Here is a 21,331-nt window from a genome sequence, read left to right on the forward strand (position 1 = left end):
ATTTAACTAGGTAAACATTTTGTTATGCAAAAGAAACAAACGAAATAAAAAAAAAAACAATGTGCCCTTGGAATTGCTATATTTCAACATGTAAAAAAAGTGGAGAAAAGCCTAAGCACACAGGCCTTCTGGCCTTCCAGTGAGTGGACTGACTTATGGTGAAATGAATGTTGTTTGATACCTACATGCTCCAAAGAGCCGTTCTCTTCCTTGGAGTAAGAGGTTGGGTCACTCTGAATTGCCTTGTGCTCTCTGGGTCTGTGTGATAATGTTTATGTTATGTTGTATCAATGTAGTACTTTGTCTGTCAGCTGTTGGGTGATGTTAACTGTAATCGTTGTGATGAGCTCAGAATGGATACCACTGCTGTGGAAGCCAAGGTGTTGTTTGTTCCAGTTTTCCTTTTTTTTTTCTAATTTCCTTATAATTAGATTGCATAAATATTTTGTTGTGATTTGAAAGAAGAAGAAAAAAAAAAGTCCAGGGGAAGTACAATCCTAAGTGAACATACTGTCTGATCAGGTTTGTTTTATATGAAAAATGCACACTGACCTCACAGGGAACTAAATGAGACTAACTTTGTGAAACAAGAACTTGACACCTTACACGGGAAGAGCAAACCATTGCTTAACTGCCTCTCATCCTAACAAAATGACCAAGGGTACTATTTCTGCCACAAAATTGACCAATTGAAAAAATTACCAAAACCCCCCGTGTCCCATTTTCAAAAATACTGTAAGATTTTGGAAAGCGAAATTCACTACATCAGTGCTGGGGAGTAAACTTCATAGTTCTTTTAAGTTTACTTTTAAGTTCTGTTTTTTCCATCTTTTTGCCATTACCTGCATTCCTTATATTTCTTTTCTCATGTGTAAAATAAACTAGCCAAACCCTCAACCCTTTTTTTCTTTCCGAAAGAACTTACTTTAGAGTCTCAGTAACGTTTTCACCATCAAGTCATGAAAAACCCTTTTGTTATTTCTCTTCTTTAACACATAACATGTTCCTCCTTTGACCCTCATTTTCCCTTTTTTCTCTTTCTTCCCCTCTCCCTCCCACTCCTCCGATCCCTCGCCCACCGATCTAACCCCCGCCCGTTCATGGTTGCTCTCCCCCCTCCTTCCATCTGTCCATCCCTCCCTCCCCACCCCACCGCCCTGGCTGGACCCTCCCAACCTGTTTGTTCCTCTTCCTCTCTTCGTTTGCAGCTTAGAGATGGCTAAAGTCAGCACCCAGACCGCTTCCGTCACGACCCCTGTTGACCTCAACATGAACCTCTCTCAGTCTGCCACCCCTACCTCCACCCCCACCTCCATGGCCGTGCTGGCGGCCGCCTCCGCCGTTACCGTCAGTACCCCCCCTCCCCTACCAACTCTGCCAACCACCCACTATGCCGTTCCTGTCTCCAGTCTGCTTGGCATGAAAACTGTCCCACTCCTGGCACTAAATGCCGCGGCTGCCGCGGGGGCCACGGGGAATTTGTCCGCTTACACTGCCAAAATTCCTTCGACGAGCGGGGTTAAGAAATCTGACCGCCAGAAGTTTGCTCCATATTGAAGGGATGAGACACAATGCAAGCTCTGCCAGCTCTACCAAGAGTCTGTGGTAGATCCTAGTAATCAAGGAAACAATATGGCATCTTTTTCTTTTCTGTTAAGTTGCTAGTGTTAATGTTGCCACCTCCAACCGTCTTCCACTTGCCATAACGACTAACACCCAGGCGCCCGGCAGCAACTAGTTCCAACAGCTGCGCGGGGCCCTGAAGGCCCCATCATCCCCCTGCCCACAGGGGCAGCAAGCCACGCTTTTGGGGCTGAGACAAACCTGTGAACGATTGGAAGACAACGAGGAAAAAAATACAGTAGGGCCCTATGCTTTTCTTAGAAATTTTCTCTGGTTCAGGGAACCGTAATTTGGAGAAATGAATTCAGGAAGGGAATTTTTTTTTTTCTCTTTGACATGTGACTCTTCCAAATTACCAGTAATTGCTCCTGTAGCTGCTTGAGAGCAGGTACACACCAGCCCTCTGCCACCCCCCTTCCTACAGGCCCAAAGTGCAGTCCCATGCCACGCACCATCCAGGCCCAGCATACATGCTGCAGAACTTGCTGAAACCAGCAGAATAAATCCCATGACCTTAAGGGGTGCATACACGTTGTTCAACCGAAGTTCTGTTCAATTTTTCCGTAGATTTCTGTAAAACATGAATCCCTACTTAGCTCACTGCTAATAAGGTCTTCAAATCGCATTGTAGTTATCATGGAATGGTTTGGGTTGGAAGGGACCTGTAAGCTCATCCAGTTCCAACCCCCTGCTATAGGCAGGAACACCTCCCTCCAGACCAAGTTGCTCAAAGCCCCATCCAGCCTGGCCTTCAATGCTTCTAGGGAGGAGGCATCCACAACCTCAGTGGGCAACCTGTTCCAGTGTCTCACCACACTCACAGTAAAGTATTTCTCTCTAATATCTAATTTAAATTTACCCTCTGCCAGTTTAAAGCCATTTCCCCTCAACCTGTAGCCGTGCATCTAGTGCACGTCAAATGACATTCAAAGGTTGCTGCCTAGATAGATAGCATTCCTTTGCAAGAATTACATCCAGATTATTTAAGTCAGAAGCCCAATTGCAGCCAAGTTGAAGAGAGCTGGGTGATGTAATGGCTGGTTGCTAGCTGTTGGAACTAGTTTTTAACTGCATTTTCTGTTTGTCCATCCACCTTCTTTTTAATTTCTGCTGCATAACTCAGTAATGCAATATTGTTTTCCTCACCACTTCCGAATCCAGAATCCCATTAGCCCGCCACGTTCATCCACTTTGCACTCCTTGGACACAAAGCTTTAACAATTGAACTGTATTCAGTGCATTTTAATATAAACTAAAAACACAGTGCAAATGCAATACTTTTTAAAACATGGTATTTCAAAGTGTGTTACTATTATTGTATAGGGCTAAGTACTATTTCAGCATTTTGTGTCATTTCTGTATTTTGTGGGCTTTTCTTCACCTTTAGTACCTTTGCACTAAGTTGTGTCACTGTAACCGTTTGTAGTATTGCCACTGTTACAGGTTGCACTTATCCAGATGGGGTTTTTGGTTGTTTGAGTTGTGTTGGGTTTTTGGTGGGTTTTTTTTTTGGATTTTTTGTTTTCTTTTTTTTCGTTTGTATATAATTGAAAATAATGTCAAGGTACCTCAGCTACTTCACAGCTCTAGAAAAACGCTGTAAAATTGTTCTGAACTATTGTAACTGTTCCAATAACTGACATTTGAAAAAAAACAAAACCAACACAACCTGTGTGAGAAAACTTGCCTGCATTGAAATGCTGTTCTATGCTGGTTGTACTCAAGTGTTATTTTTTTAATAGTGAGAAGTATTTTTTTTTCTTTTTTTTTTCCTCTTTTTTTTGCCTATTTTTTTTTTTCCTCATTTTTGTTCCTACATTTTAGGCTGTCTTCAGAAGTTACTGGCCTGGGGGCTCTGTAATGTATCTCATCCTGCCCTAGTGCATTAGCCACCAGACAGGACTTTTCCAAAGCCCCATGAGACAATGCTTTTATGGACTAACCTACAGAGGAGTTTCTGCCATTTCTAACTTTCTTATTATTCTGAGACATCAAAAGAAAATACTTCTTTTACTCTTTAAGCAACTGTGCTTCCTAACTCTTGTGTTGCTCCAGTTTTAACACTGTTGTGGGTCATAACATAAAGCAAAGCAAAGCAATTTTCGAGGATTAATTTCCATCGATGTTCATGCTTTGGCTAATCTGTATAAAAGCATGGGCTGTTAGTGTTCTAAAAATCACTGTATTCAGCTAGAGACTTGACAGTAAATTAAATGAGACGTTTTTATAAATAAATTTTTTTCCTGATTTAAAAAAGACGTGGTAGCTTTGTGCATACAACTGTTGTGTTGTTTAAACTTTGTTCTTTGTAACCAAGTTGCTAATTTGTCATTTGAGAAACACTATTTTATGGATTGTCAAACTAAAATCATAGACAAATTGCTTGTTTTCATTAATGATTAAAGGTTTCATATCATCACGCTTCAGGTCCCAGTGCTCATTGGGAAAAAGTGTAACAACTGTGCAATACTGGCAATACTAGAAAGTGCACTAGCACTTTTGTCCTCAGGAATGACAATTCTGCACATGATTAGATAGATCCAGACTGTGTCATTAGCATGGCAAGCAGTATTTTCTGCTCTCCTTCTTTTAACAAAGCTGCTCCTGAAGTACTTTTCACACAGCACAGAAAAGACAGAATTGGCTTCTTGCTACAAGAAGCCACTTCTTTGTATATCTCTCATGTGTTTTCCTATGCTTATTTTAAGCTCAGATATTTGGGAAAATAACAAAAGAACAAAATTGGGTACTGTGCACAGCGTTGTTAAAGCTTTTCATTTTTTCCTATTCCCAGTAGCAGGGGCTTCCTAGGAGCACCCTTCACCAGTCAGGAAAAGAGGCCAGCAGCTGGGTGGTGCATTACAATTTGCATAATTAAAAAGGAGGAATGGAGTACTGGCCCACAGCCTTTCCCAGCCTGCCCTGAAATACTTCATGCGCCATTCACCTCCTTCTAAGGATCTGCTGAAGCACTGTAGAAACAGCCTCAAGTTTTCTGTTCACACAGAAAGATGGGCTGGCTCCAAGTTGTTGCTGCATGCAGCACTTTTGCTGCGTTCTTGCCACCTCTCCTTTTTAGGGCCTTAGTAGTCCTTTCAAATTTACCGCTTTATGCTGTGCAACCAAAGTTTCTGGCAGTGTGAGTAGCATCCTTAGTGATATGAGTCTAATTCTACAGCCAGCATCGTCACTCTAAAATATACACTTACGTCTTTGTACTTACCTTGGGGTTCCCTTCATGGCCCTCGCTGGGTACCTGTGCAGTATAATGCTCTTGTTTGCATTGAAAAATAGGGTGCAAAGAGCTGCAATGGATCTGGGTCTTGATTCTGAGCCAGGAACTGTGATATATCCAAGATGTGCATATAGACCTGGAAATCAGAAAAGTTAACAGCTTTTTCAGTAAGATGCAGAAAAAGGGCAGTCTACAGAGGAAGATTACAGAATGCTTCATTGCATCCCAGCAAGCAGGAAGCATGACTCAGTGTTCAATTAGCTATTCCAAATCCTAGGCTGCTGAATAAAATTCTATGTATGTTATTACTTCTCAAAATTTAAGTTCTTACTCTTCAAGACAGTGCTGAAGCTGCTTTTGCAGTGAGGACATCCGTATCTTTCATTTCCTAAATAGCAAGCACTGGCTAGCGTAAATGGAGAAGGAAAAAAAGGGGAGAGAAAAAAAAACCACGTTATTGCAGCTCAACACAAAGTATGTCAGGACTTTGGTGTCCCAGTGAAGCTGCTAGGCAAAGGGCAGCAGCAGCTCTGAATTGGCTAGGACAGAACTGAGATTTAAACTAATTCAGGGGCACGTGTGTGTACTGGGGGGGGGATAAGCAGGAATAAAATGAAGATATAGCAAGAAAAAAGGAAATATTTTGAGAGCGTTTTGCCATTAATAACACAGGCAGAAACATGTTAAGATCTAGGCTGAGTACTGATTTTAATTTAATGATTTTAGCTAGAAAGGATTTCTGAATGGCAAGAAAATGTTCCTGAATAGCTCTGACATACAGAACGAGAAAACAAAACACAAGAAGGTACATCTGGAGGGAAAAAAAAAATAGGAATACTATCCTAGACAGAAAACTAAATCATTCATGCCCAAAAGTAGATTAAAAAACCAAATGCACCTGACACAAAAAGGTCACTCCCACACAACTGTGAGCTACCAACTGAAAAATAATACAACTTCCGCAGCTTTCACATCATCCATTTGTTATCAGAGTTCTGGCTAACACCTCAAATGAAGTCAAATCAAGTCTTGTGCCTCTTTAGAAGAAAAAAAAAAGTAAAAACGTTGCCTGGAATAATCCACAAAAGAAAACAAAGACAGGCATATTCAGCCACATAACCTCTCCCACTACTGATAGGCAGAGTACTTCCTATTGTCAGATAAAGCTGTGGCCCCCAAGGTGTGTATTTGTAGCTGTCAGAGCTCCTGGGAAGCTAGCAGCACAACCAGCAAGGCTGCCACCAATGTAGGCATCTGCTAAGTGCCTGCTAAGCCTCACTGGGCTGCATGAACTGGGTGTTTCTGTGGAGGCACAGGATACAGCCACAGAACATGTACTGAACCTCCACCTGAGCCAGGCAGCAACAGAAGCTGCCCTGTTGGGTGGTTGGGCTTTTTTTTGTTGTTGTTTTGTTGTGGTTTTATTTATTTATTTATTTGTTTTCAGTTTTTGCATAGCCTCAATCTGTAATGAATGTATTTCAGCACTAGCTACATACTTGGAACAGTTGTTGTCTCTTCTCAGCTGAATGTTGTGTTTATCAGACAAGAAAGTTACATACTTGGAAATTGAACCATTTTATAATGGTAGAGCCTTTACAAAGAAGATTGCAACAGTTAGGCTAAATTAAATCAGAGGAATTGTTAAGTTCAAAGGACAAGAGAGGAGAGGGATTTGAACACAGGTCTCTTATAACCACCATAAGTACTGTAACCACCAATGAATTACCCAAGACGTTAGTGCCTCAGTATATTTTTGGAAGGAAACACCTGGTCTAAACGTCTACACAAGGGAATAACTTGCATTTCTTTTCCCAGCAAAAAAAAAGTCAGGGTAGTTCTATGGAAAGTGATGAAAAGAATATTAAATAAAGACAAACTGCTTCACAGCAGGAAATTTGACCCAAAGACACTTCTTAGGGATAGAAGAAAATATTGCTTTTCTTGTCATTGGTTCCGGAAAGTAACACAATATTGATTGAATTGTAAAGTTTCTGCATCAGTGCAGTATGCTGTCACCCTGCAGACAAGCATATGTCTCAAGATAGTATCTGAAATGAAAGAGAACTGTCGTATTCATCTGATGTTATCTTATGAAAGGGTTTTTGAAGCATTATATACTCACATTATTGTTTTTTGAGACAGCTACAGTAAGATATCTACTGGCTGAATGTCTGATTTCTTACTGTAAAAGTTCCTTATTATAAGATAAAAAAGTACGTGTAGGGTTTGAAAATATCTGAGTAATCTAAATTTTCCTAAGAGCTGTTTTTAGCTCAGTGCTTCTAAGATGACAGAATGCGGGGAATTTTAATTACAGTGGCTTGTAATATGCAAAATTTGACTCTGCTCAAACTGAATTTATTCACAGGAGGACTGACCAAATTAATACTGATGCTTTTTTACACAGTACTTCTGTTTCTATAGCAAATTTTAAAATTAGATGCTTCCAAGGAAGAATTACAGTCACATTAACAAACGACAACATTGTTTTCATTAGGTCTGTTGTTTTGTGATCACTTCTGTGCTCTACTGTACCAAATACAGAAGTGGTTGTGGGAAAAGGGTTAAGCCACAACAGCAATTTATCTCCTGTTTGGTGGGAGAGAAGTTAGCACGCAGGTGACCACCACCTGTGATGGTGTGCACTTGGCAGAGAACATTTAACTACCAATAAGTACTTGTATATATTGTATATTATAACATGGATATATAACAGTGGGTACTAAAAACTCCTGCAGACAGTGGTATTGGAAATTGCATTGCAAACACATGCACATACATTTTGCCCTCTGAAGCCATTTCAAAACCACTGTGGAACTGGGGAACAGCTCTTAAATTTGAGCTGTGCCTTCCACTACTGGACAACTAAGCAATCATTACAAATTACTTGGTTAATAAACATCTTTGAGGTTTGTTTTCTTTACTTAAAACCTTACCAGCTCATTTTAAGATTATTGTATTTGGGGGAAAAAAAAAAAGGGAGAAATTAAGCTGTTCCTTCACAACCTTACTTTTTTATAGAAATCATGGGCTCACAGCATGGCTGAGCTTGTCAGGACCCTCCCAATCCATCTGGCCCAATTTCTGTCCCAGCAGGGCCACCCAGAGCAGTCCCATGTCCAGGCAGCTGTTGAAGATCTCCAAGGGGACTCCAAAGCCTCTGGGCAGCCAGTGCATCATCCCCTAATTAAACTCTAAATTATTCATTTTTCGTATTTTTTCCAGATGCCCTCAGCAAATTTGACATACTTTAGTATTTTCAAATCAAAAATATACTTAATTTAAAAGCTAAAAGGAGAAAAAAAACGAAAACCAACCAAATGCAAGAGACACTCACCAAAGTTCAAGGTAGTTGTTTCTGCTCCGTGTCACAGCATAGTCACATCTTCTGGTTCTCAATTTTCACTTCATCTGTGTTTATCAGAACATAAATCAATTTTAGATGCTCTCCTTTATTATCTTAGTAAAACATCCAGTATTTAAAGCTAAACAAGTGATCTGACCTTAGCAGTTTCCAGTGCAGTATCTTCCTCTCTGGTATTTTCTTACACTTTCAATATTTGGTTACGCAAGAAGTTGCATTGTGTTCCCATCCCTCTGGTTCAAAGCATGTGAGGTATGCCATATTATGGCCACGTTAAGCAAAAGATACTATAAAGAAAAGTCTTCAGTACTAACTACCACAGTGGAAAAGCTGTAGTTCAACATTTCTGAGTTTGGCACTTCCATACATAGAAAAAATTGTAAAAGATCCTGAAAAAACAAATATTTTATTGAAGGGGGTGGGTCCATGGAGAGAAGAGAGCTTATGAACTTTTCAGATGACACATGCCTAAGAGTTTTTCCCTATCTATCCCACATGGGAAACTTCTCTGTAAACCGTCACTTTTGCTAGTCCAGTACTTCTATACACAATAGCCCAAGTCTCCATATATCTAATGTTAGCAGAAGCTAGATTCTTCGCTTACTTACTAATCCCATTAAAATAGCTCTGGTAGGAAATCAGTTTTATTAATAAGAAAAGTACACTGAATATCATAAAACATTTGCATTATACAATTTTTACAGTAATACACCATTGTGGATCTACAAAGGTTGGAGCGTCTTTCTTTGTTTCTTTTGTATTACACAGTTGGCTCTTTACCATCTCTCGAACCTCTTTAAATAAATATTTAACAAAAAGGTCTCACTTCTAATAATGGAAATAACAGTGATGATCAGCCACGCTGCAAAAATGCTACAACAAAGCTCCTTTCACCCGCCAGTCTTGAGATAGCAAATCCTGCAGTTCTTCTTCATCTTCGCTACCAATAGCCTCATCCTCTTTCTCTTGTGTTGCTCTTAATCTCATGGCTTCCTTACATTTCTCCTTCATCAAATCCTGGCGGTTGCGCAGAAGCTCAACGCGACGGTAACATTCACTGTTGATAAGTAAATCATTTATTAATATCTGTGGTCTTTTTGCATTATTTTTTTTTTTTAAACTCTGATGGATTTGCTTCTCCAACTCTGAATATAGAAAAGCTTAGCAGCTTCCCACCAACTCTTCACTGGAGACATTCAGATCCCAGCTGGACGAGCCCATGTGCAACACGCTGTAAGGAACCTGCTTTAACAAGGGGTCGGTGTAGATGATCTCTAGGGGTCCCTTCCAACCTCAATCATTTTGTGTGTGGGCAACTAAAAATGACCGTGCATCTTCTTGAGTATTAATCAAATAGAAACAGACCAAAGGAAGGGAGAGGTATGGTAAATTCTCTAGCAATGAGAGGTAATCAAATTGCAATATGACCACAAATTGGTTTAAGAATAACACAGAACCTCAGTCTTCTTCCACACATCACACAGTCATTCGTTTTGGTATTTTAGAGGTCTCTGAACTAAAGACAAAAAGGCATCACAAGCATTCAGGTACTTTATCTGCTTACTGAGGACTATACTAGAAATTCATTAAGTAAATGAAGTTACTGAGTTTCAGTTTACTATTCACCTAGAAGTTCTCATCCTCAAAATGCATTTTTATATCATAATTCTGGCCATTTTAATAAGATATTTTGTTGAAAATCAAAGTATCAGCCTGATTTAAATCAATCTTTGTTTTTGTTTGCATTCTTGTTTGTTTGGAAGAGTCAACAAGGAGAGATTATTGTCTGAATCCTTCTTCCCCTTGTATATCCACAAAATGATAACTTACAGGCAGCCAGAGCTCAATACTTTCCTCAGCCTTCAGATATGAGTGTTATATTGATTTGATTCTGAATTCAAATTTAACTTGAAACAGTCTGCAGTTAAAGGCAGTAAGAACACAAGCAGCCTTGAAGAATTTCAGGAAAAAAATATTATGGTAACAAACTTGAAATTCCTTTGCACCAAAATTCATGTTTTTATCAGGTATTCTGAGACTAGAGGGAGTCTTCTTTCTCCTTTGAATATTTAAGCAATTACCAAAAGAAGATTAAAAGTTAAAAAAGGCTTGTAACTGTAGTCAAATTGTGATCCACTACTGTTGAAGAACGGTTTGATAGAAAAATTGATTTACTTACATCTGCTCATCAATTTCACCAATCTGACGATCCAGTCGTCCCTCTTCATCATCTTCTGCCACTATTGCTTCTGAAATCTAAACACGTAAAGCTCTAAGAAAATTCATCCTAAATTCCACTGCTGTTCCTTTTTGGCATCTGTGTCTTCCCTTCCTTCCCTCTACCCAAATCAAGTGCCTCATAACTGTCAACCTGCTATCCATATACACCTTCACAAAAGATTCAAGGCATATACAGGAGAAGACTGATATGGTTTCATTACAAGTTGAAATGTTTATTCTTAAAACTAAAATTCAAAAGTAGTTTGGTTGCTCTGGGGTTAACTTTTTGAATTGCTCCATACTCCACTATTTGAAACAGCAACAACAAACCACGTGCATTCAAAGTCTGAAGCTGGAATTGAAGCTATATCCCAGTACTTGAGTCTTAGTTACGCAAGCTTATTAAAAGTATTGGTTAAGTTTTTCCTCTGGATCCCAAAGTATTTCTAACATGTTATTTTTTTCAGCATTTACTTTCTCAAATCTGAATGTCTGGGAGATGCTATGCAGTCAGTGGTCCACGCATAACTGAGAAGATTCCTTCTAAGATGAAGAATCATACGAATGGCTAATGCTAGTAAAATGTACCCAATATTGCTTTTGTATGAATATTTCCTCTGTTTATAGTGCTGAGCGCTTTAAAATGAGCAATGACATTTTTTTTGCACCACCTTCTTAGCACTTGACATAGGAGTGATTATTTGCAATAAAAATTTAAAAACTGGCAAATATTCAAGGGAAACGGTGAGAACATGATATATCCTTAACAACTATTTTATATGGTGTAAAAGCAGAGAAAAAACTGTTCAGGAAGACTTACCATGCAGTGCTATACAGTAAAAAATGGAAGTCAAGAAAAACTGTGATCAACTTCCATCTCACACACACAGACTTTTTTTGTCCCCTTCCCAAGTTTCGTGATTTCTTTGCAGTACACTTGAGTTAACCATGAAACCCAGGTCACAGAACCTTATAGATCCTTTTCCAAAAAGACAAATGAGTGGTGGCATTTTTTGTTTTTGCTTTTTTTTTTTTCCTTTGAGGTTAAAATAACCATCTCATCTAAAGAAGGGCCCATAATTACGCCTTGTTTGGATACAGAACATTGATTTGAGATATATCTTATTTAAATGCAATTTAATAAATGCAACTAAATATATGATTGACTGGTTCATCATCAGAATTTTTTTCAACTTAATGTTCCTTAAGTGGAAGAACCATTTGCTCATTTATAAAGTGCATTTAATCATACACTGCATTGCAGACAAGCAGCTGACAAATGCATGTCAGTCACTTTACAGAGCTGCATGAAACTGTTTTTCTCCTTATTGTGTATAGAATTTAGAGTCAATAAAAATATAGACTCCATTACTTACTGTGTTGACCTGTCGCATTGCCTTTTGAAATTCATCCCATTCCTTGTCCATCTGATCCTTTGGAGCATCAACTTTTCGCACCTGAAGGACATGAGAACACAGGTTTAGTAATGATTACTGCCTAGAGAGCCACTGAAACACTCTAAAAAAAACTGGAAAACCAGCATAGATTGGGCTGTGCTCTCAGACAAACAGGTCAGAAAATATATACATTAGTAAATGAAATAACTGATATTGCAGCACTACAGCTGTTTTGGAGGAAAAAATCTGACTCTATTCTTGGATTTAAACAAGAAGCTTGACTACAGTATTAAAGAATAACTGACTAAGAATGGATGGTGTGAGATAGCTGGACTAACAAGAATGACTAATCCCATTGATTTAATGATCTGTAATTTTGCTATGTCAGTCGATAAGGACGAATTCTTCTCCTGTTCAGTCGTACAGTGGAACTATCACACAACTCAAAAAGTAGTAAACTAATTGTTTTCAGCATAACACAAAATGTTAAGTCATTAGTGTTAGGATAGTCTGACCACATTGCAAATCTCACCTGAATTTACAGGCTAACAGAAAAAATAGATAGCTACATAGCACTTTTATTTAAAGATTCTGTAAAGCTTTTTGTTCCATGGTAGACAGCATGGGACTGATAAAGTAGGTGCAGGAAATGCTTTAAGATTTACAAACAAGGTAATCAAAATCAGACTGTGCTTTGAAGTAAATTTGGTAATCTACCTGCATAACCAGAACAGCTCAAGTTTAGAAGCTGTGGCATACATTGTGTGTCAGAAGAGAGATTATGCCTAGCTCTGGACAAGATGGAAATCATATAGCTAGGAGAACTAAGCAGTTTGTACAGAAACACGACATTTTTTTACATTAGCTTTTCTTGTCTTCATTCCTCTTTTTGGTAACACAACAATCATCATCTCAGTAAAGAGGACAGTTTGCTATCTTTGGTACTGAGTGCTTATACAAAATCCAGTAGCATGAATTAAGTTTATAGAATATATTAGAAGCTTCCAGGCAAACTACATATTGGGAAGTTATCATTTCCTTTTTCTGTTTTGTGATTATTTCTATCATGTGTGTATGTACTGTGTTACTATGCATTGTGGTTGTCCTTTGTAATTCATAATTATTTGTATTTCTTACAATAAATTGAAACGCTAAAGATATTATTTGTCAAACTCAGAATTTATATGCTAAGTTCCTGATGTAAAGAACCAGCACATTCCATGTCCACAATCCCCTCTCCAAAAAGCCTGTCTTAATTCCAGAAATAATTATTTTGTAGATGACTTCGACACACAATCACTGCAGTCACCCCAATGTGATGTCACAAACGTTTCCCTTCCCTTTCATGTCAGCTAAACTTAGAAAGGGCTGATTAAGAAGAACAGCTGTAAATCAATTTCAAGAAAGCCTAAAGGAACGTGTATCCGCTCATCCATGTTATCAGTAAAGGAAATGGCTAAGAAAAAGCTCATTAGCAACTGTCACTACATCTTCCCAGATGTAAGCACACCCTCCTCTGCCAGATAGACATTCCCACTTTGTACAAGCTTCCCACACCATGGTGCAACTTCCTATTTGAAAAATATAACACACCAGTCGCGTGTTACACCACAAATCTTTTGTAGCTCTTTATCTCAATACTCAAAAAGTCATTATTCAAACGTATTTACTTCTACCACAGAGCTGTGGGCATGAGTGGTGCTAAAAGAAACCTGCCACAGTAAAGAGAAACCTAAGCTTGTGATTCTGACAGTGGGACTAAATGAACATAGAGAAGCATTATTCACTGAATCACATTCCAACTTAGATAAAGCAACAGATAAACCACAGAGTGAACAAGAGAAATATGCTCAAGGAAAATAAATGACATTTTGTGTCAAGAATGCTGTTGTTTTGATAGAAACAACAAGAAAGCCATGGAATCTGTGTTAAATGACACAAAACAACATTGCCACCAAAAAAAAACCAAACAAAAAACCAGCTTATATTTGAAATAGCAGCGTATATTTCAGTGACTGTTCAGTACTGTGCAAGCTGAAGGAAGCCTGAATGAATGTGACCAAATTCCAAGATTTTAAACGGTGACTTTTTGGAGAACGGCCACGTTACGAAAAAACCCACAGCAATAAAAGATGACAGTTGAAAAGCACATTCACTGCTGTAGTCTGCCAGTACTAGAGACTATGCTTCTCGCCATAATCTAGCTGTTCCCATTCCAAGAGGTTGAATAATATCATTGCATAGTAACTCCTGTGCTTTTCAATAGGGTCTCTCAGAGGAGAAGATATAATATATGTGATTGAAAATACATTCTGAAAGATATTTTGAAATCCTTTACACACTTTTTCATGCCTTTTAATTAATACAGAATGAAACTACTTTTCTTATATACTGATACAACTAATTACTGGCAAAGCATCCTCAGCATCCAGAAAATTACTACAACCCACAGAAATAAATAGAGTAGCAGAAAAAGATCTTACTTACTTTTGCATCCACTTCAGGATCATCAAAGAACCCTTCTGGCAAAGCCTCAGCAGTGTTCTCTTTCCTAAAATGTTTGATTATGATTATTCCAAATTAGCTCTTTATAATAATCTCTTTTATTGTGGAGTTATAAAATAGTCAAGAATAAAATCCTTAATTCTTACAGAAGGACCTAGAAGTGAAGGAAATCTTTTTTATATGCCTAAGTTTTGCCTACAGGATTTGTTTCTTTGCTTTGGTCTTAACTAACTCGCAGGGGACTGCAGAAACAGGTTTTAAACTCACTGCCAAAACAGCAGCTGTAGCTTAGGATTCCCAAATTATTTGCTGGGGGGAGTGCATATCCAGACATTTTAATACAAGTCTCTACTTTTGAAAAGGCCAAACCAACATCTGAAAAAGTGCAGAAGAGAGCTGAAGCCCTGCCACAAAACCAGTCAACAGTTTTCTTTAAACAGTTAAAATCAGACACTAAGCTTCAAAAGCATCGTCTATTAAAACTAGCAAATAAAGATGTCTAACAGACACTGTACGACACTGCTCCTATCCCTAATGTGCAACACACTTTCCTATGACGTATATAGAAACGATTCCAAATACAATTTAACAATATGACAAATTATAAAATGATTGCAATCTGTATTTCCTGGAAGGGTAATGTTTATTAACAGCTGCCAAATTTTACAATATTTCATTTGACTGCTTACCGTTCTACTACCTTCTCTTGTGTCTCTGGTTTCTGTATGGATCCTGAATGTGAAACTACAGGAGCAGCCATACTTTTGCTGTCAAAGAAGTCTAAAAGAAAGGATAGAAGCCTATAAGCAGAAAGAACAACTGTTTAAACTTCTATACAAAACTCTGAGTAGACAGGAATTTAGATTAATACCTTACTGAATCAAGGGAAGGAAAGTAAATTACACATTATTCTACTTAAAAGCCTCAGGCAATTACAACAAGAAGCAATAAACATGCTGAGAAAACACTGCACAGTAACAAACCACCAAAAAAAATAATCTCTCCCCTTTCTCTCCCCCAGAGAGAAATTGCTAACAGCAATAATCAGAAAATTAAAGATCCTTTCCATCAATAGCAGTCATCATCAGGCAAACAGCAACATTGTGAAGTTCAACAAAGAAAAATACTAAGTGCTGCACCTGGTATGCAGTAATGCCAGACACAGGCACAGACTGGGAATGAGTGGCTGCAGAGCAGCTCAGCAGGAGGGAACGTGTGAGTGCTGATGCCAGTAGGCTCAGCATGAGCCAGCAGTGTGTCCTGGCAGCTAAGGAACAAACCACATTATGGGGTGTGTGAAACGCAGCACAGCCAACCAAAGAGGTGATTCTCACACTGTGTTTAGCATTGCTGCAGCTTCACATTGAATACTGTGTGCAGGTTTCACAATATAAAAAGCATAATACAATATGAAAGCACCTGCAGGAGAACAACAAAGCTGCTAACAGGGCTGGAGGGCGTGTCCTGTGAAGGAAGGTTGAGGAGATTGAGGTGTCCAGTCTGGAAAGGTGGCTGAGAACAACCTCATCACTCCCTGCAGCACCCTGATGGGAAGCAGAGGGAGGTGCCAGGCTGTGACCTGGTCACTGATGGCAGGATGGGAATGGCATAAAGCTGCCAGTGCAGGGTCAGGCTGGGCATTAGGAAAAACATCTTTACCATGAGGGTGGTCAAACACTGGAGCAGGCTCCCTAGAGCATTGGCTGATGCCCCACACTTGTCACTGTTCAAGAGGCATTTGGAATATGCTTTAACTTTTGATTAATCCTGAAATGGTCCAGTAAATCAGAATCAATGATCTTTGGAGGCCTCTTCCAAATAAACTATTCTACTCTACTCTTATGGACACAGCTTCTTCTCACTGTACCACTTCATTCATCATTACCTGCAGGCAGAGAATTAGGTATTACTTCTCGAGTTGGAGGTGGAATTTCAGTTTTGTGCATAACAAAAGATCTGTTCGGTTGATCTTGTTCCTCTTCTTCTTCTTCATCGTCATCATCATCATAATTTCCTGACAATAAACTGGGACCAGGACCTTTCAAAAACTGTTTGTTTGCTTTGCTTTGCTCTGCTTCATCGAAAAAATCTGCTGGTAGCCTAGTAGAGAATACACAATGAAACAAAAATCAGTTTGACTCTAGCATCTGCAATCTATTCAGTCTAAAATACCAAGTTGTTCTCACATCCTGTACAATATGCTAAACCATGCAGTTACAGATGAAACCACTGTCTGAAGGTAACACAACTGTTGCTTTCTTCTGAAGTTCCCCAGGAATGCTGAGATTAGTGCTGAAAGACATTTCCATTATGTTTTTGTATTAGAACACTCAATACAAGAAACATTAATAGAAGTATCCTACAACAAAGTGAGCTTGGAGGAATGACAGCTTCAGTGATTCTAGTTGTAGACTTATCTGCATCTGTATATCTGCTATTAAATACAAAATTCATGGCTAAGCAGTCATACAAATGTCACTTAAATCTTGTATCCTTCATGTGTAACACAACTGCTCATTTTGGGTTCCTACTGAAGCTCAGAAGTGCAGTTTAGAAGATCTGTGCAGGCTCAGCAATGAGAAAAATCAAGTTTGCTTAGGATAGCAACAGGTCTCCAAGTCAAATACTTTCCTCGGTTGTAATAAAAATGATCATACTGATCAATCATCAGTAATCAACAAACCACTCAACTGCCAATTTTACACACATACATGTACAATTCCAGCAAGGTAAGCGTATTTTAGAGTCAAAACAACACCACCTAATATCTACACTAAATAACAGTGTTTCTCAGTTTACCATGAGAAAATTTTACAGGAGATCTCACGTAGCATTTACCCATCTCATACTGATGTCCAAACACCATTAGAAATCTTACACGGGAGTAAGATGCATAAATCCAATCCTTTCAATTCAAATACATCTGTTCCTTTGCAAGAGTTCAACTGCAATATAAGTGTTTGCATGAATTTTAAGTAAAATTATGTCTTAGTGAAGATGTGTCAATGACATTTGTTAATGGTTTTTGATACTAAATATTATTTAAAGATATACTAAAAGATTTTCCTTCATTTCAGTCATCCCTTTGGCAGCATCATTAAAGACTGGAGTGCATACTGCAGTGAAATTATTTTCATTACAGTAGACAGTGTAATAATAACACATATTAATGCTTACAAGTCTGATAGTGAGAGCAAAGAGACTTCTGTTTTGTCGCAGACACTATAGTTAATACTACAGTTTTCTCATCTGCACAGAAGATGTTGCCTCATTCGGGAATATACACTTGCATTAGAAACTGAGCAGAAGCAGGAATTTGCTGATTGAATCATTACCCTTGGCTAGAAGAAATGGGGAAGAACAGGATGAGAAGGTTAAAAACCAACACAGGTATAAACAAAACAATACGTGGTATAGTCTACTTACCCAGATGTAGATGTATGTGGCTTATCATCTGTACCTGTAGAACAGACAAGAGCCATTTCTTAGAACCCATGCTTTTAAAACAAACCTATTTTGCTAACTACAACAGCAAATTTAGAAAGGTAGAGATTATCATCATCATTTATCAAGACTTGCAAATTAAATGCCCTTTATTACTATCAGGTATGACAAACACTACAGGAACTTCCAACCCTACACACAGAATCATAGAATTGCTCAGGTTGGAAAAGACCTTAAAGATTATCAAGTCCAACCACAACCTATCCATACTACACTAACTCTAACAACACTCCACTAAATCATGTCTCTGAGCACCACATCCAAACGGTTTTTAAACACATCCAGGGATGGTGACTCAACCACCTCCCTGGGGAGCCTATTCCAATACTTAACAACACTTTCTGTAAAGAAGTTTTTCCTGATATCCAACCTAAACCTCCCCCGGCGCAACTTGAGGCCATTTTTCCTCGTCCTGTCACCTGTCACCAGTGAGAAGAGACCAACCCCGCTCTCGCTGTAAGCACCTTTCAGATACTGGAAGAGAGCCATAAGGTCTCCCCTCAGCCTCCTCTTCCCCAGGTTAAACAGCCCCAGTTCCTTCAGTCACTCCTCAAAGGGAATATTCTCCAAGCCCTTCACCATTCTTGTTGCCCTTCTTTGGACCTGCTCCAGCACCTTTCTGTACTGAGGTGCCCAAAACTGAAACACACGTAAGGTTTTACCTTAAGTTTGTAGTGATTACTTAGGCTCTTGTACTTACTTAAGGACAGCGTAATAGGTTACCTTATTGTACTTAATGTAACATAGAATAGTAAAAACACTCCATGAATATGAACCACAATGAGTACTTGAAATCAATGGTGCAGAGAAAAGGAGATAAGCTACTGAGCAGATCAGACAATTTGTAGAGTAAGACACTTCTTCCCCTTCCAGCAGCAACAGGCTGACATTAACTCAACAGTCATTGGCTCACAGCACAGCAAAAGAAAACCTAGCACCGAACAAGTAAAACTGCCAGATTCTTGCAAGCGCTTGAAAAAGTATTTTCCCTCTTTACCTTTTGTTTTCTTTAATTGTGTGCTTTCTGCATCGGCAGTTTTTCTCTTGACAGGCTGAGACGATGCACCAGCAGCTGAACCACTCGCTGCCTGCTTCGCGCCCTTTAATTCTGCAACCCTCTGCAAAGAAACACAACGTTTAAGAGGCTTTCCTACCAAGAACGTTTAGCTATCAGTTTAAAATGCAATCATTCCAGAACATAACGCTTCTGGTGACCTGTTACACGATGTGATGTGGGACCAGAGCAACACGGAACCTCACAGCCCACCCAGCCCCAACCTCAGCCGTGGGCATGGCTGCCACTCAGCAGCTCCGGTTGCCCGGGGCCCGACCCAACGCGGCCTCCCAGCGCCGTCAGGGACGCGACGGCCCCGCACGCCCCCCCGGGGCAAGGCCCTTTTCCCACCGCCTCGCCGCTCACTCACAGGCGACCGGTGCGGCCTGACGCCCGCTCACCTCGCGGTGCTGCTTTCCCAGGACGTGAGTCTGCCACAGCAGCTCGCTCTTCACGGGCGCGCTGCACAACGTGCAGCTCAGGTGGCCCAGGCTGTTGTACGTGACGACGCCGTTAAGGAAAGACGCGGTGCTCTGCGGTGAACCTCCCCCCGCCCTCAACGCTACCTCCCTTCCTCCCCCCCCAGCGTGAATCGGAGCCGACGGCCCTCCCCGCCCAGCCCGCCGAGGATATTTGGCGAAAGGCGATTCGATCCGCTTCTTGTCCGCGTTCTGCCGCTTCTTCTCCCGCATGAGACGCCGCAGCTCCTCCTGCCGCACCTGCTTCCGCCCCGCACCTACCCCGGCCGCCGCCATCTTGTCCCGGCGAGCAGAGCGAGGCTGCGGCTCCGCCCTTTGTGGGCGGGCGATGGCCGCCCCCTTACTGGGGTTGGGGGAAGCGACGGGGACGGACGCCGCGGCCTCGCCCCGAAGGGGAAGACGGTAGAAGTATCACGTCGTAAGGCATAGCGCTCCGAAGCGCGAGCGGCCACTGAAGTCAAAGGAAAGCCCAAACCTAGCAGCAAGCACGACTCCAGGTTCACAGTAACAGCAGTCACGAGAATTTCTCACTGAGAAGTTCACCAAAACCAGCGTATTTGCTGCTGTTCTGTCAGAATAAACCACAGAATGGCTCAGGACCCTGCAAGGAGGGCTGTCCTGGTGCACCTGGCACCGCAGCCTATATACGGATATAGGGGGGAAGGGAGCAGCTCTGTGATTCAACTCCAAATCCCACACTCGTAAACTTTAGGGCAAGATATTCTGCCTGAGTGGCAGCGGGACGGATGATAGGCAAAGTGAAAACAGTGCCAAGGTGAGTAGCTTGGCTGTCTTCTGATGTGGTTAAGACATTAGGGGCTGAGTCAGCAGCAAAACAGGTCTCACACAGGTAACACTAAATGCGACCATCCACTTTCCGTAAGAAGTCAAGTAATTTTTTATACCTGGTAGTCAAAACAACTTTATACTGCTGGAGTTTGTCTTCATATACATACACTTTTGTCCTAGAAACCAAACACCCTGATAGGAAGAGTTGCCTGAGGTCTTCAGCTCAGGACACACACCTTGCTGAATCCAGAGGTGCTGGTGGGAGAAGTTAATCCCTCTTTTTGCCTCCAAGTACCAGACTATATAAGTACTGTGTAAAATCTTTCAGTTAACCTACCTGGCTTAAGGACACCCTCATGCAAACACATCTCCAGAAACAGCAACTTCTGGGTAGGAGAGATGGAGAACAGCTGAAACCAGTAGCCTTTTCCATTGATAGAAAGATCAAAAAGGTGATGCTATGTTCTTACCTGAGAGAAAAATATCAAGCAGAAGTAGAAGACAGATTTCTAGCCATGCCCACAGCTCCCATTTCTCTTCATGGGCAGACAAGAATGCTTTTCTGTAAAAGTTCAATGCATTAGAGCACAAATATTTGAGAAAGTGAGGATCCTTTCCATCACACCAAAGTGGGTAAGTTTGTATCCTCTAAATTAAGCAACAATGATGCTGGTGGTTTAAGAGTCAGCTGAATCTGACCCAGAACCAAGCTAGGGCTTCACAAAAATGGCTACAAGTAACTGTTCCTCCCTGTAATCTTGAAGTATTGGGAAAATACAGCATGACCAGAATAGCAGGCCTAGGAAAAAAATGCACACTCACCAAACATATCGTTCTCTAACTCAAGATAGTAAAACTTACAAAGAATGTAGGCCTTAAAGTCTTTCACAAATGCTAAGGACAGAGTTTTAAATGCAAAACTATAACCTTGAAGAAAGTGGTTAACAGCAAGAATGCAGCTTAGTAAGGCCAAAAGACATATTTAGAACACAAGTGAACCTTTTTAACATGTGGCTATTCCTTCATTCATTCAGTGGCATTTTACAGTAAAATGTTCCTCCAATTACAAACACCAAAGAAACACTTCAACTTCTACTAAGTTATAAAGCTTAGTTTTTTGCTTATGAGCTTAATGTTTGTGGGTTTTTGTGTGTGTGT

At 40.2% G+C, this 21,331-nt stretch overlaps 2 protein-coding genes across 7 annotated transcripts in view; one reads left to right on the forward strand and one right to left on the reverse strand.

Moving 5' to 3' along the window:
• LOC100547566 (poly(rC)-binding protein 3-like) overlaps window positions 1-11,474 on the forward strand; it is a 55,872-nt gene extending 44,398 nt beyond the window's left edge. For 2 of the 6 annotated variants that reach the window (XM_010708598.3, XM_010708603.3), the window contains one exon: window positions 10,913-11,474. In XM_010708598.3, coding sequence (XP_010706900.1) covers window positions 10,913-10,973 — 61 coding nt within the window. In that variant the 3' untranslated portion in view covers window positions 10,974-11,474. Of the gene's footprint in view, window positions 1-1,208; window positions 1,637-3,447; window positions 3,981-10,912 lie in introns of those variants that run through there. The other 4 variants (XM_010708599.3, XM_010708600.3, XM_010708595.3 and 1 more) reach the window with 2 other exon arrangements.
• Window positions 8,613-19,707, reverse strand: ZNF830 (zinc finger protein 830). Its single transcript, XM_010708593.3, has 10 exons — window positions 19,539-19,707; window positions 19,307-19,406; window positions 18,849-18,969; window positions 17,774-17,807; window positions 16,233-16,447; window positions 15,037-15,127; window positions 14,330-14,393; window positions 11,822-11,902; window positions 10,405-10,481; window positions 8,613-9,282 (listed from the first exon to the last, which is right to left on the reverse strand). The coding sequence occupies exons 1-10, from the start codon at window positions 19,658-19,660 to the stop codon at window positions 9,099-9,101; spliced, it is 1,089 nt and encodes a 362-aa protein (XP_010706895.1). The 5' UTR covers window positions 19,661-19,707; the 3' UTR covers window positions 8,613-9,098.
• Window positions 19,708-21,331: the final 1,624 nt, after the last annotated feature.

The sequence above is a fragment of the Meleagris gallopavo genome, chromosome 3 (assembly GCF_000146605.3).
Source record: "Meleagris gallopavo isolate NT-WF06-2002-E0010 breed Aviagen turkey brand Nicholas breeding stock chromosome 3, Turkey_5.1, whole genome shotgun sequence".
Taxonomy (NCBI): domain Eukaryota; kingdom Metazoa; phylum Chordata; class Aves; order Galliformes; family Phasianidae; genus Meleagris; species Meleagris gallopavo.

What these genes read in the sequence shown, in the direction of transcription:
- ZNF830 (XM_010708593.3), bottom strand. Translation starts at nt 19,660, where the DNA reads ATGGCGGCGGCCGGGGTAGGTGCGGGGCGGAAGCAGGTGCGGCAGGAG. An exon ending in CAAGAGAAGGTAGTAGAACG is followed by an intron (nt 14,394 to 15,036) that starts GTAAGCAGTCAA and finishes CAAACATTTTAG; the next exon opens with GAAAGAGAACACTGCTGAGG. An exon ending in CAATGCGACAGGTCAACACA is followed by an intron (nt 10,482 to 11,821) that starts GTAAGTAATGGA and finishes TTACGTGTTTAG; the next exon opens with ATTTCAGAAGCAATAGTGGC.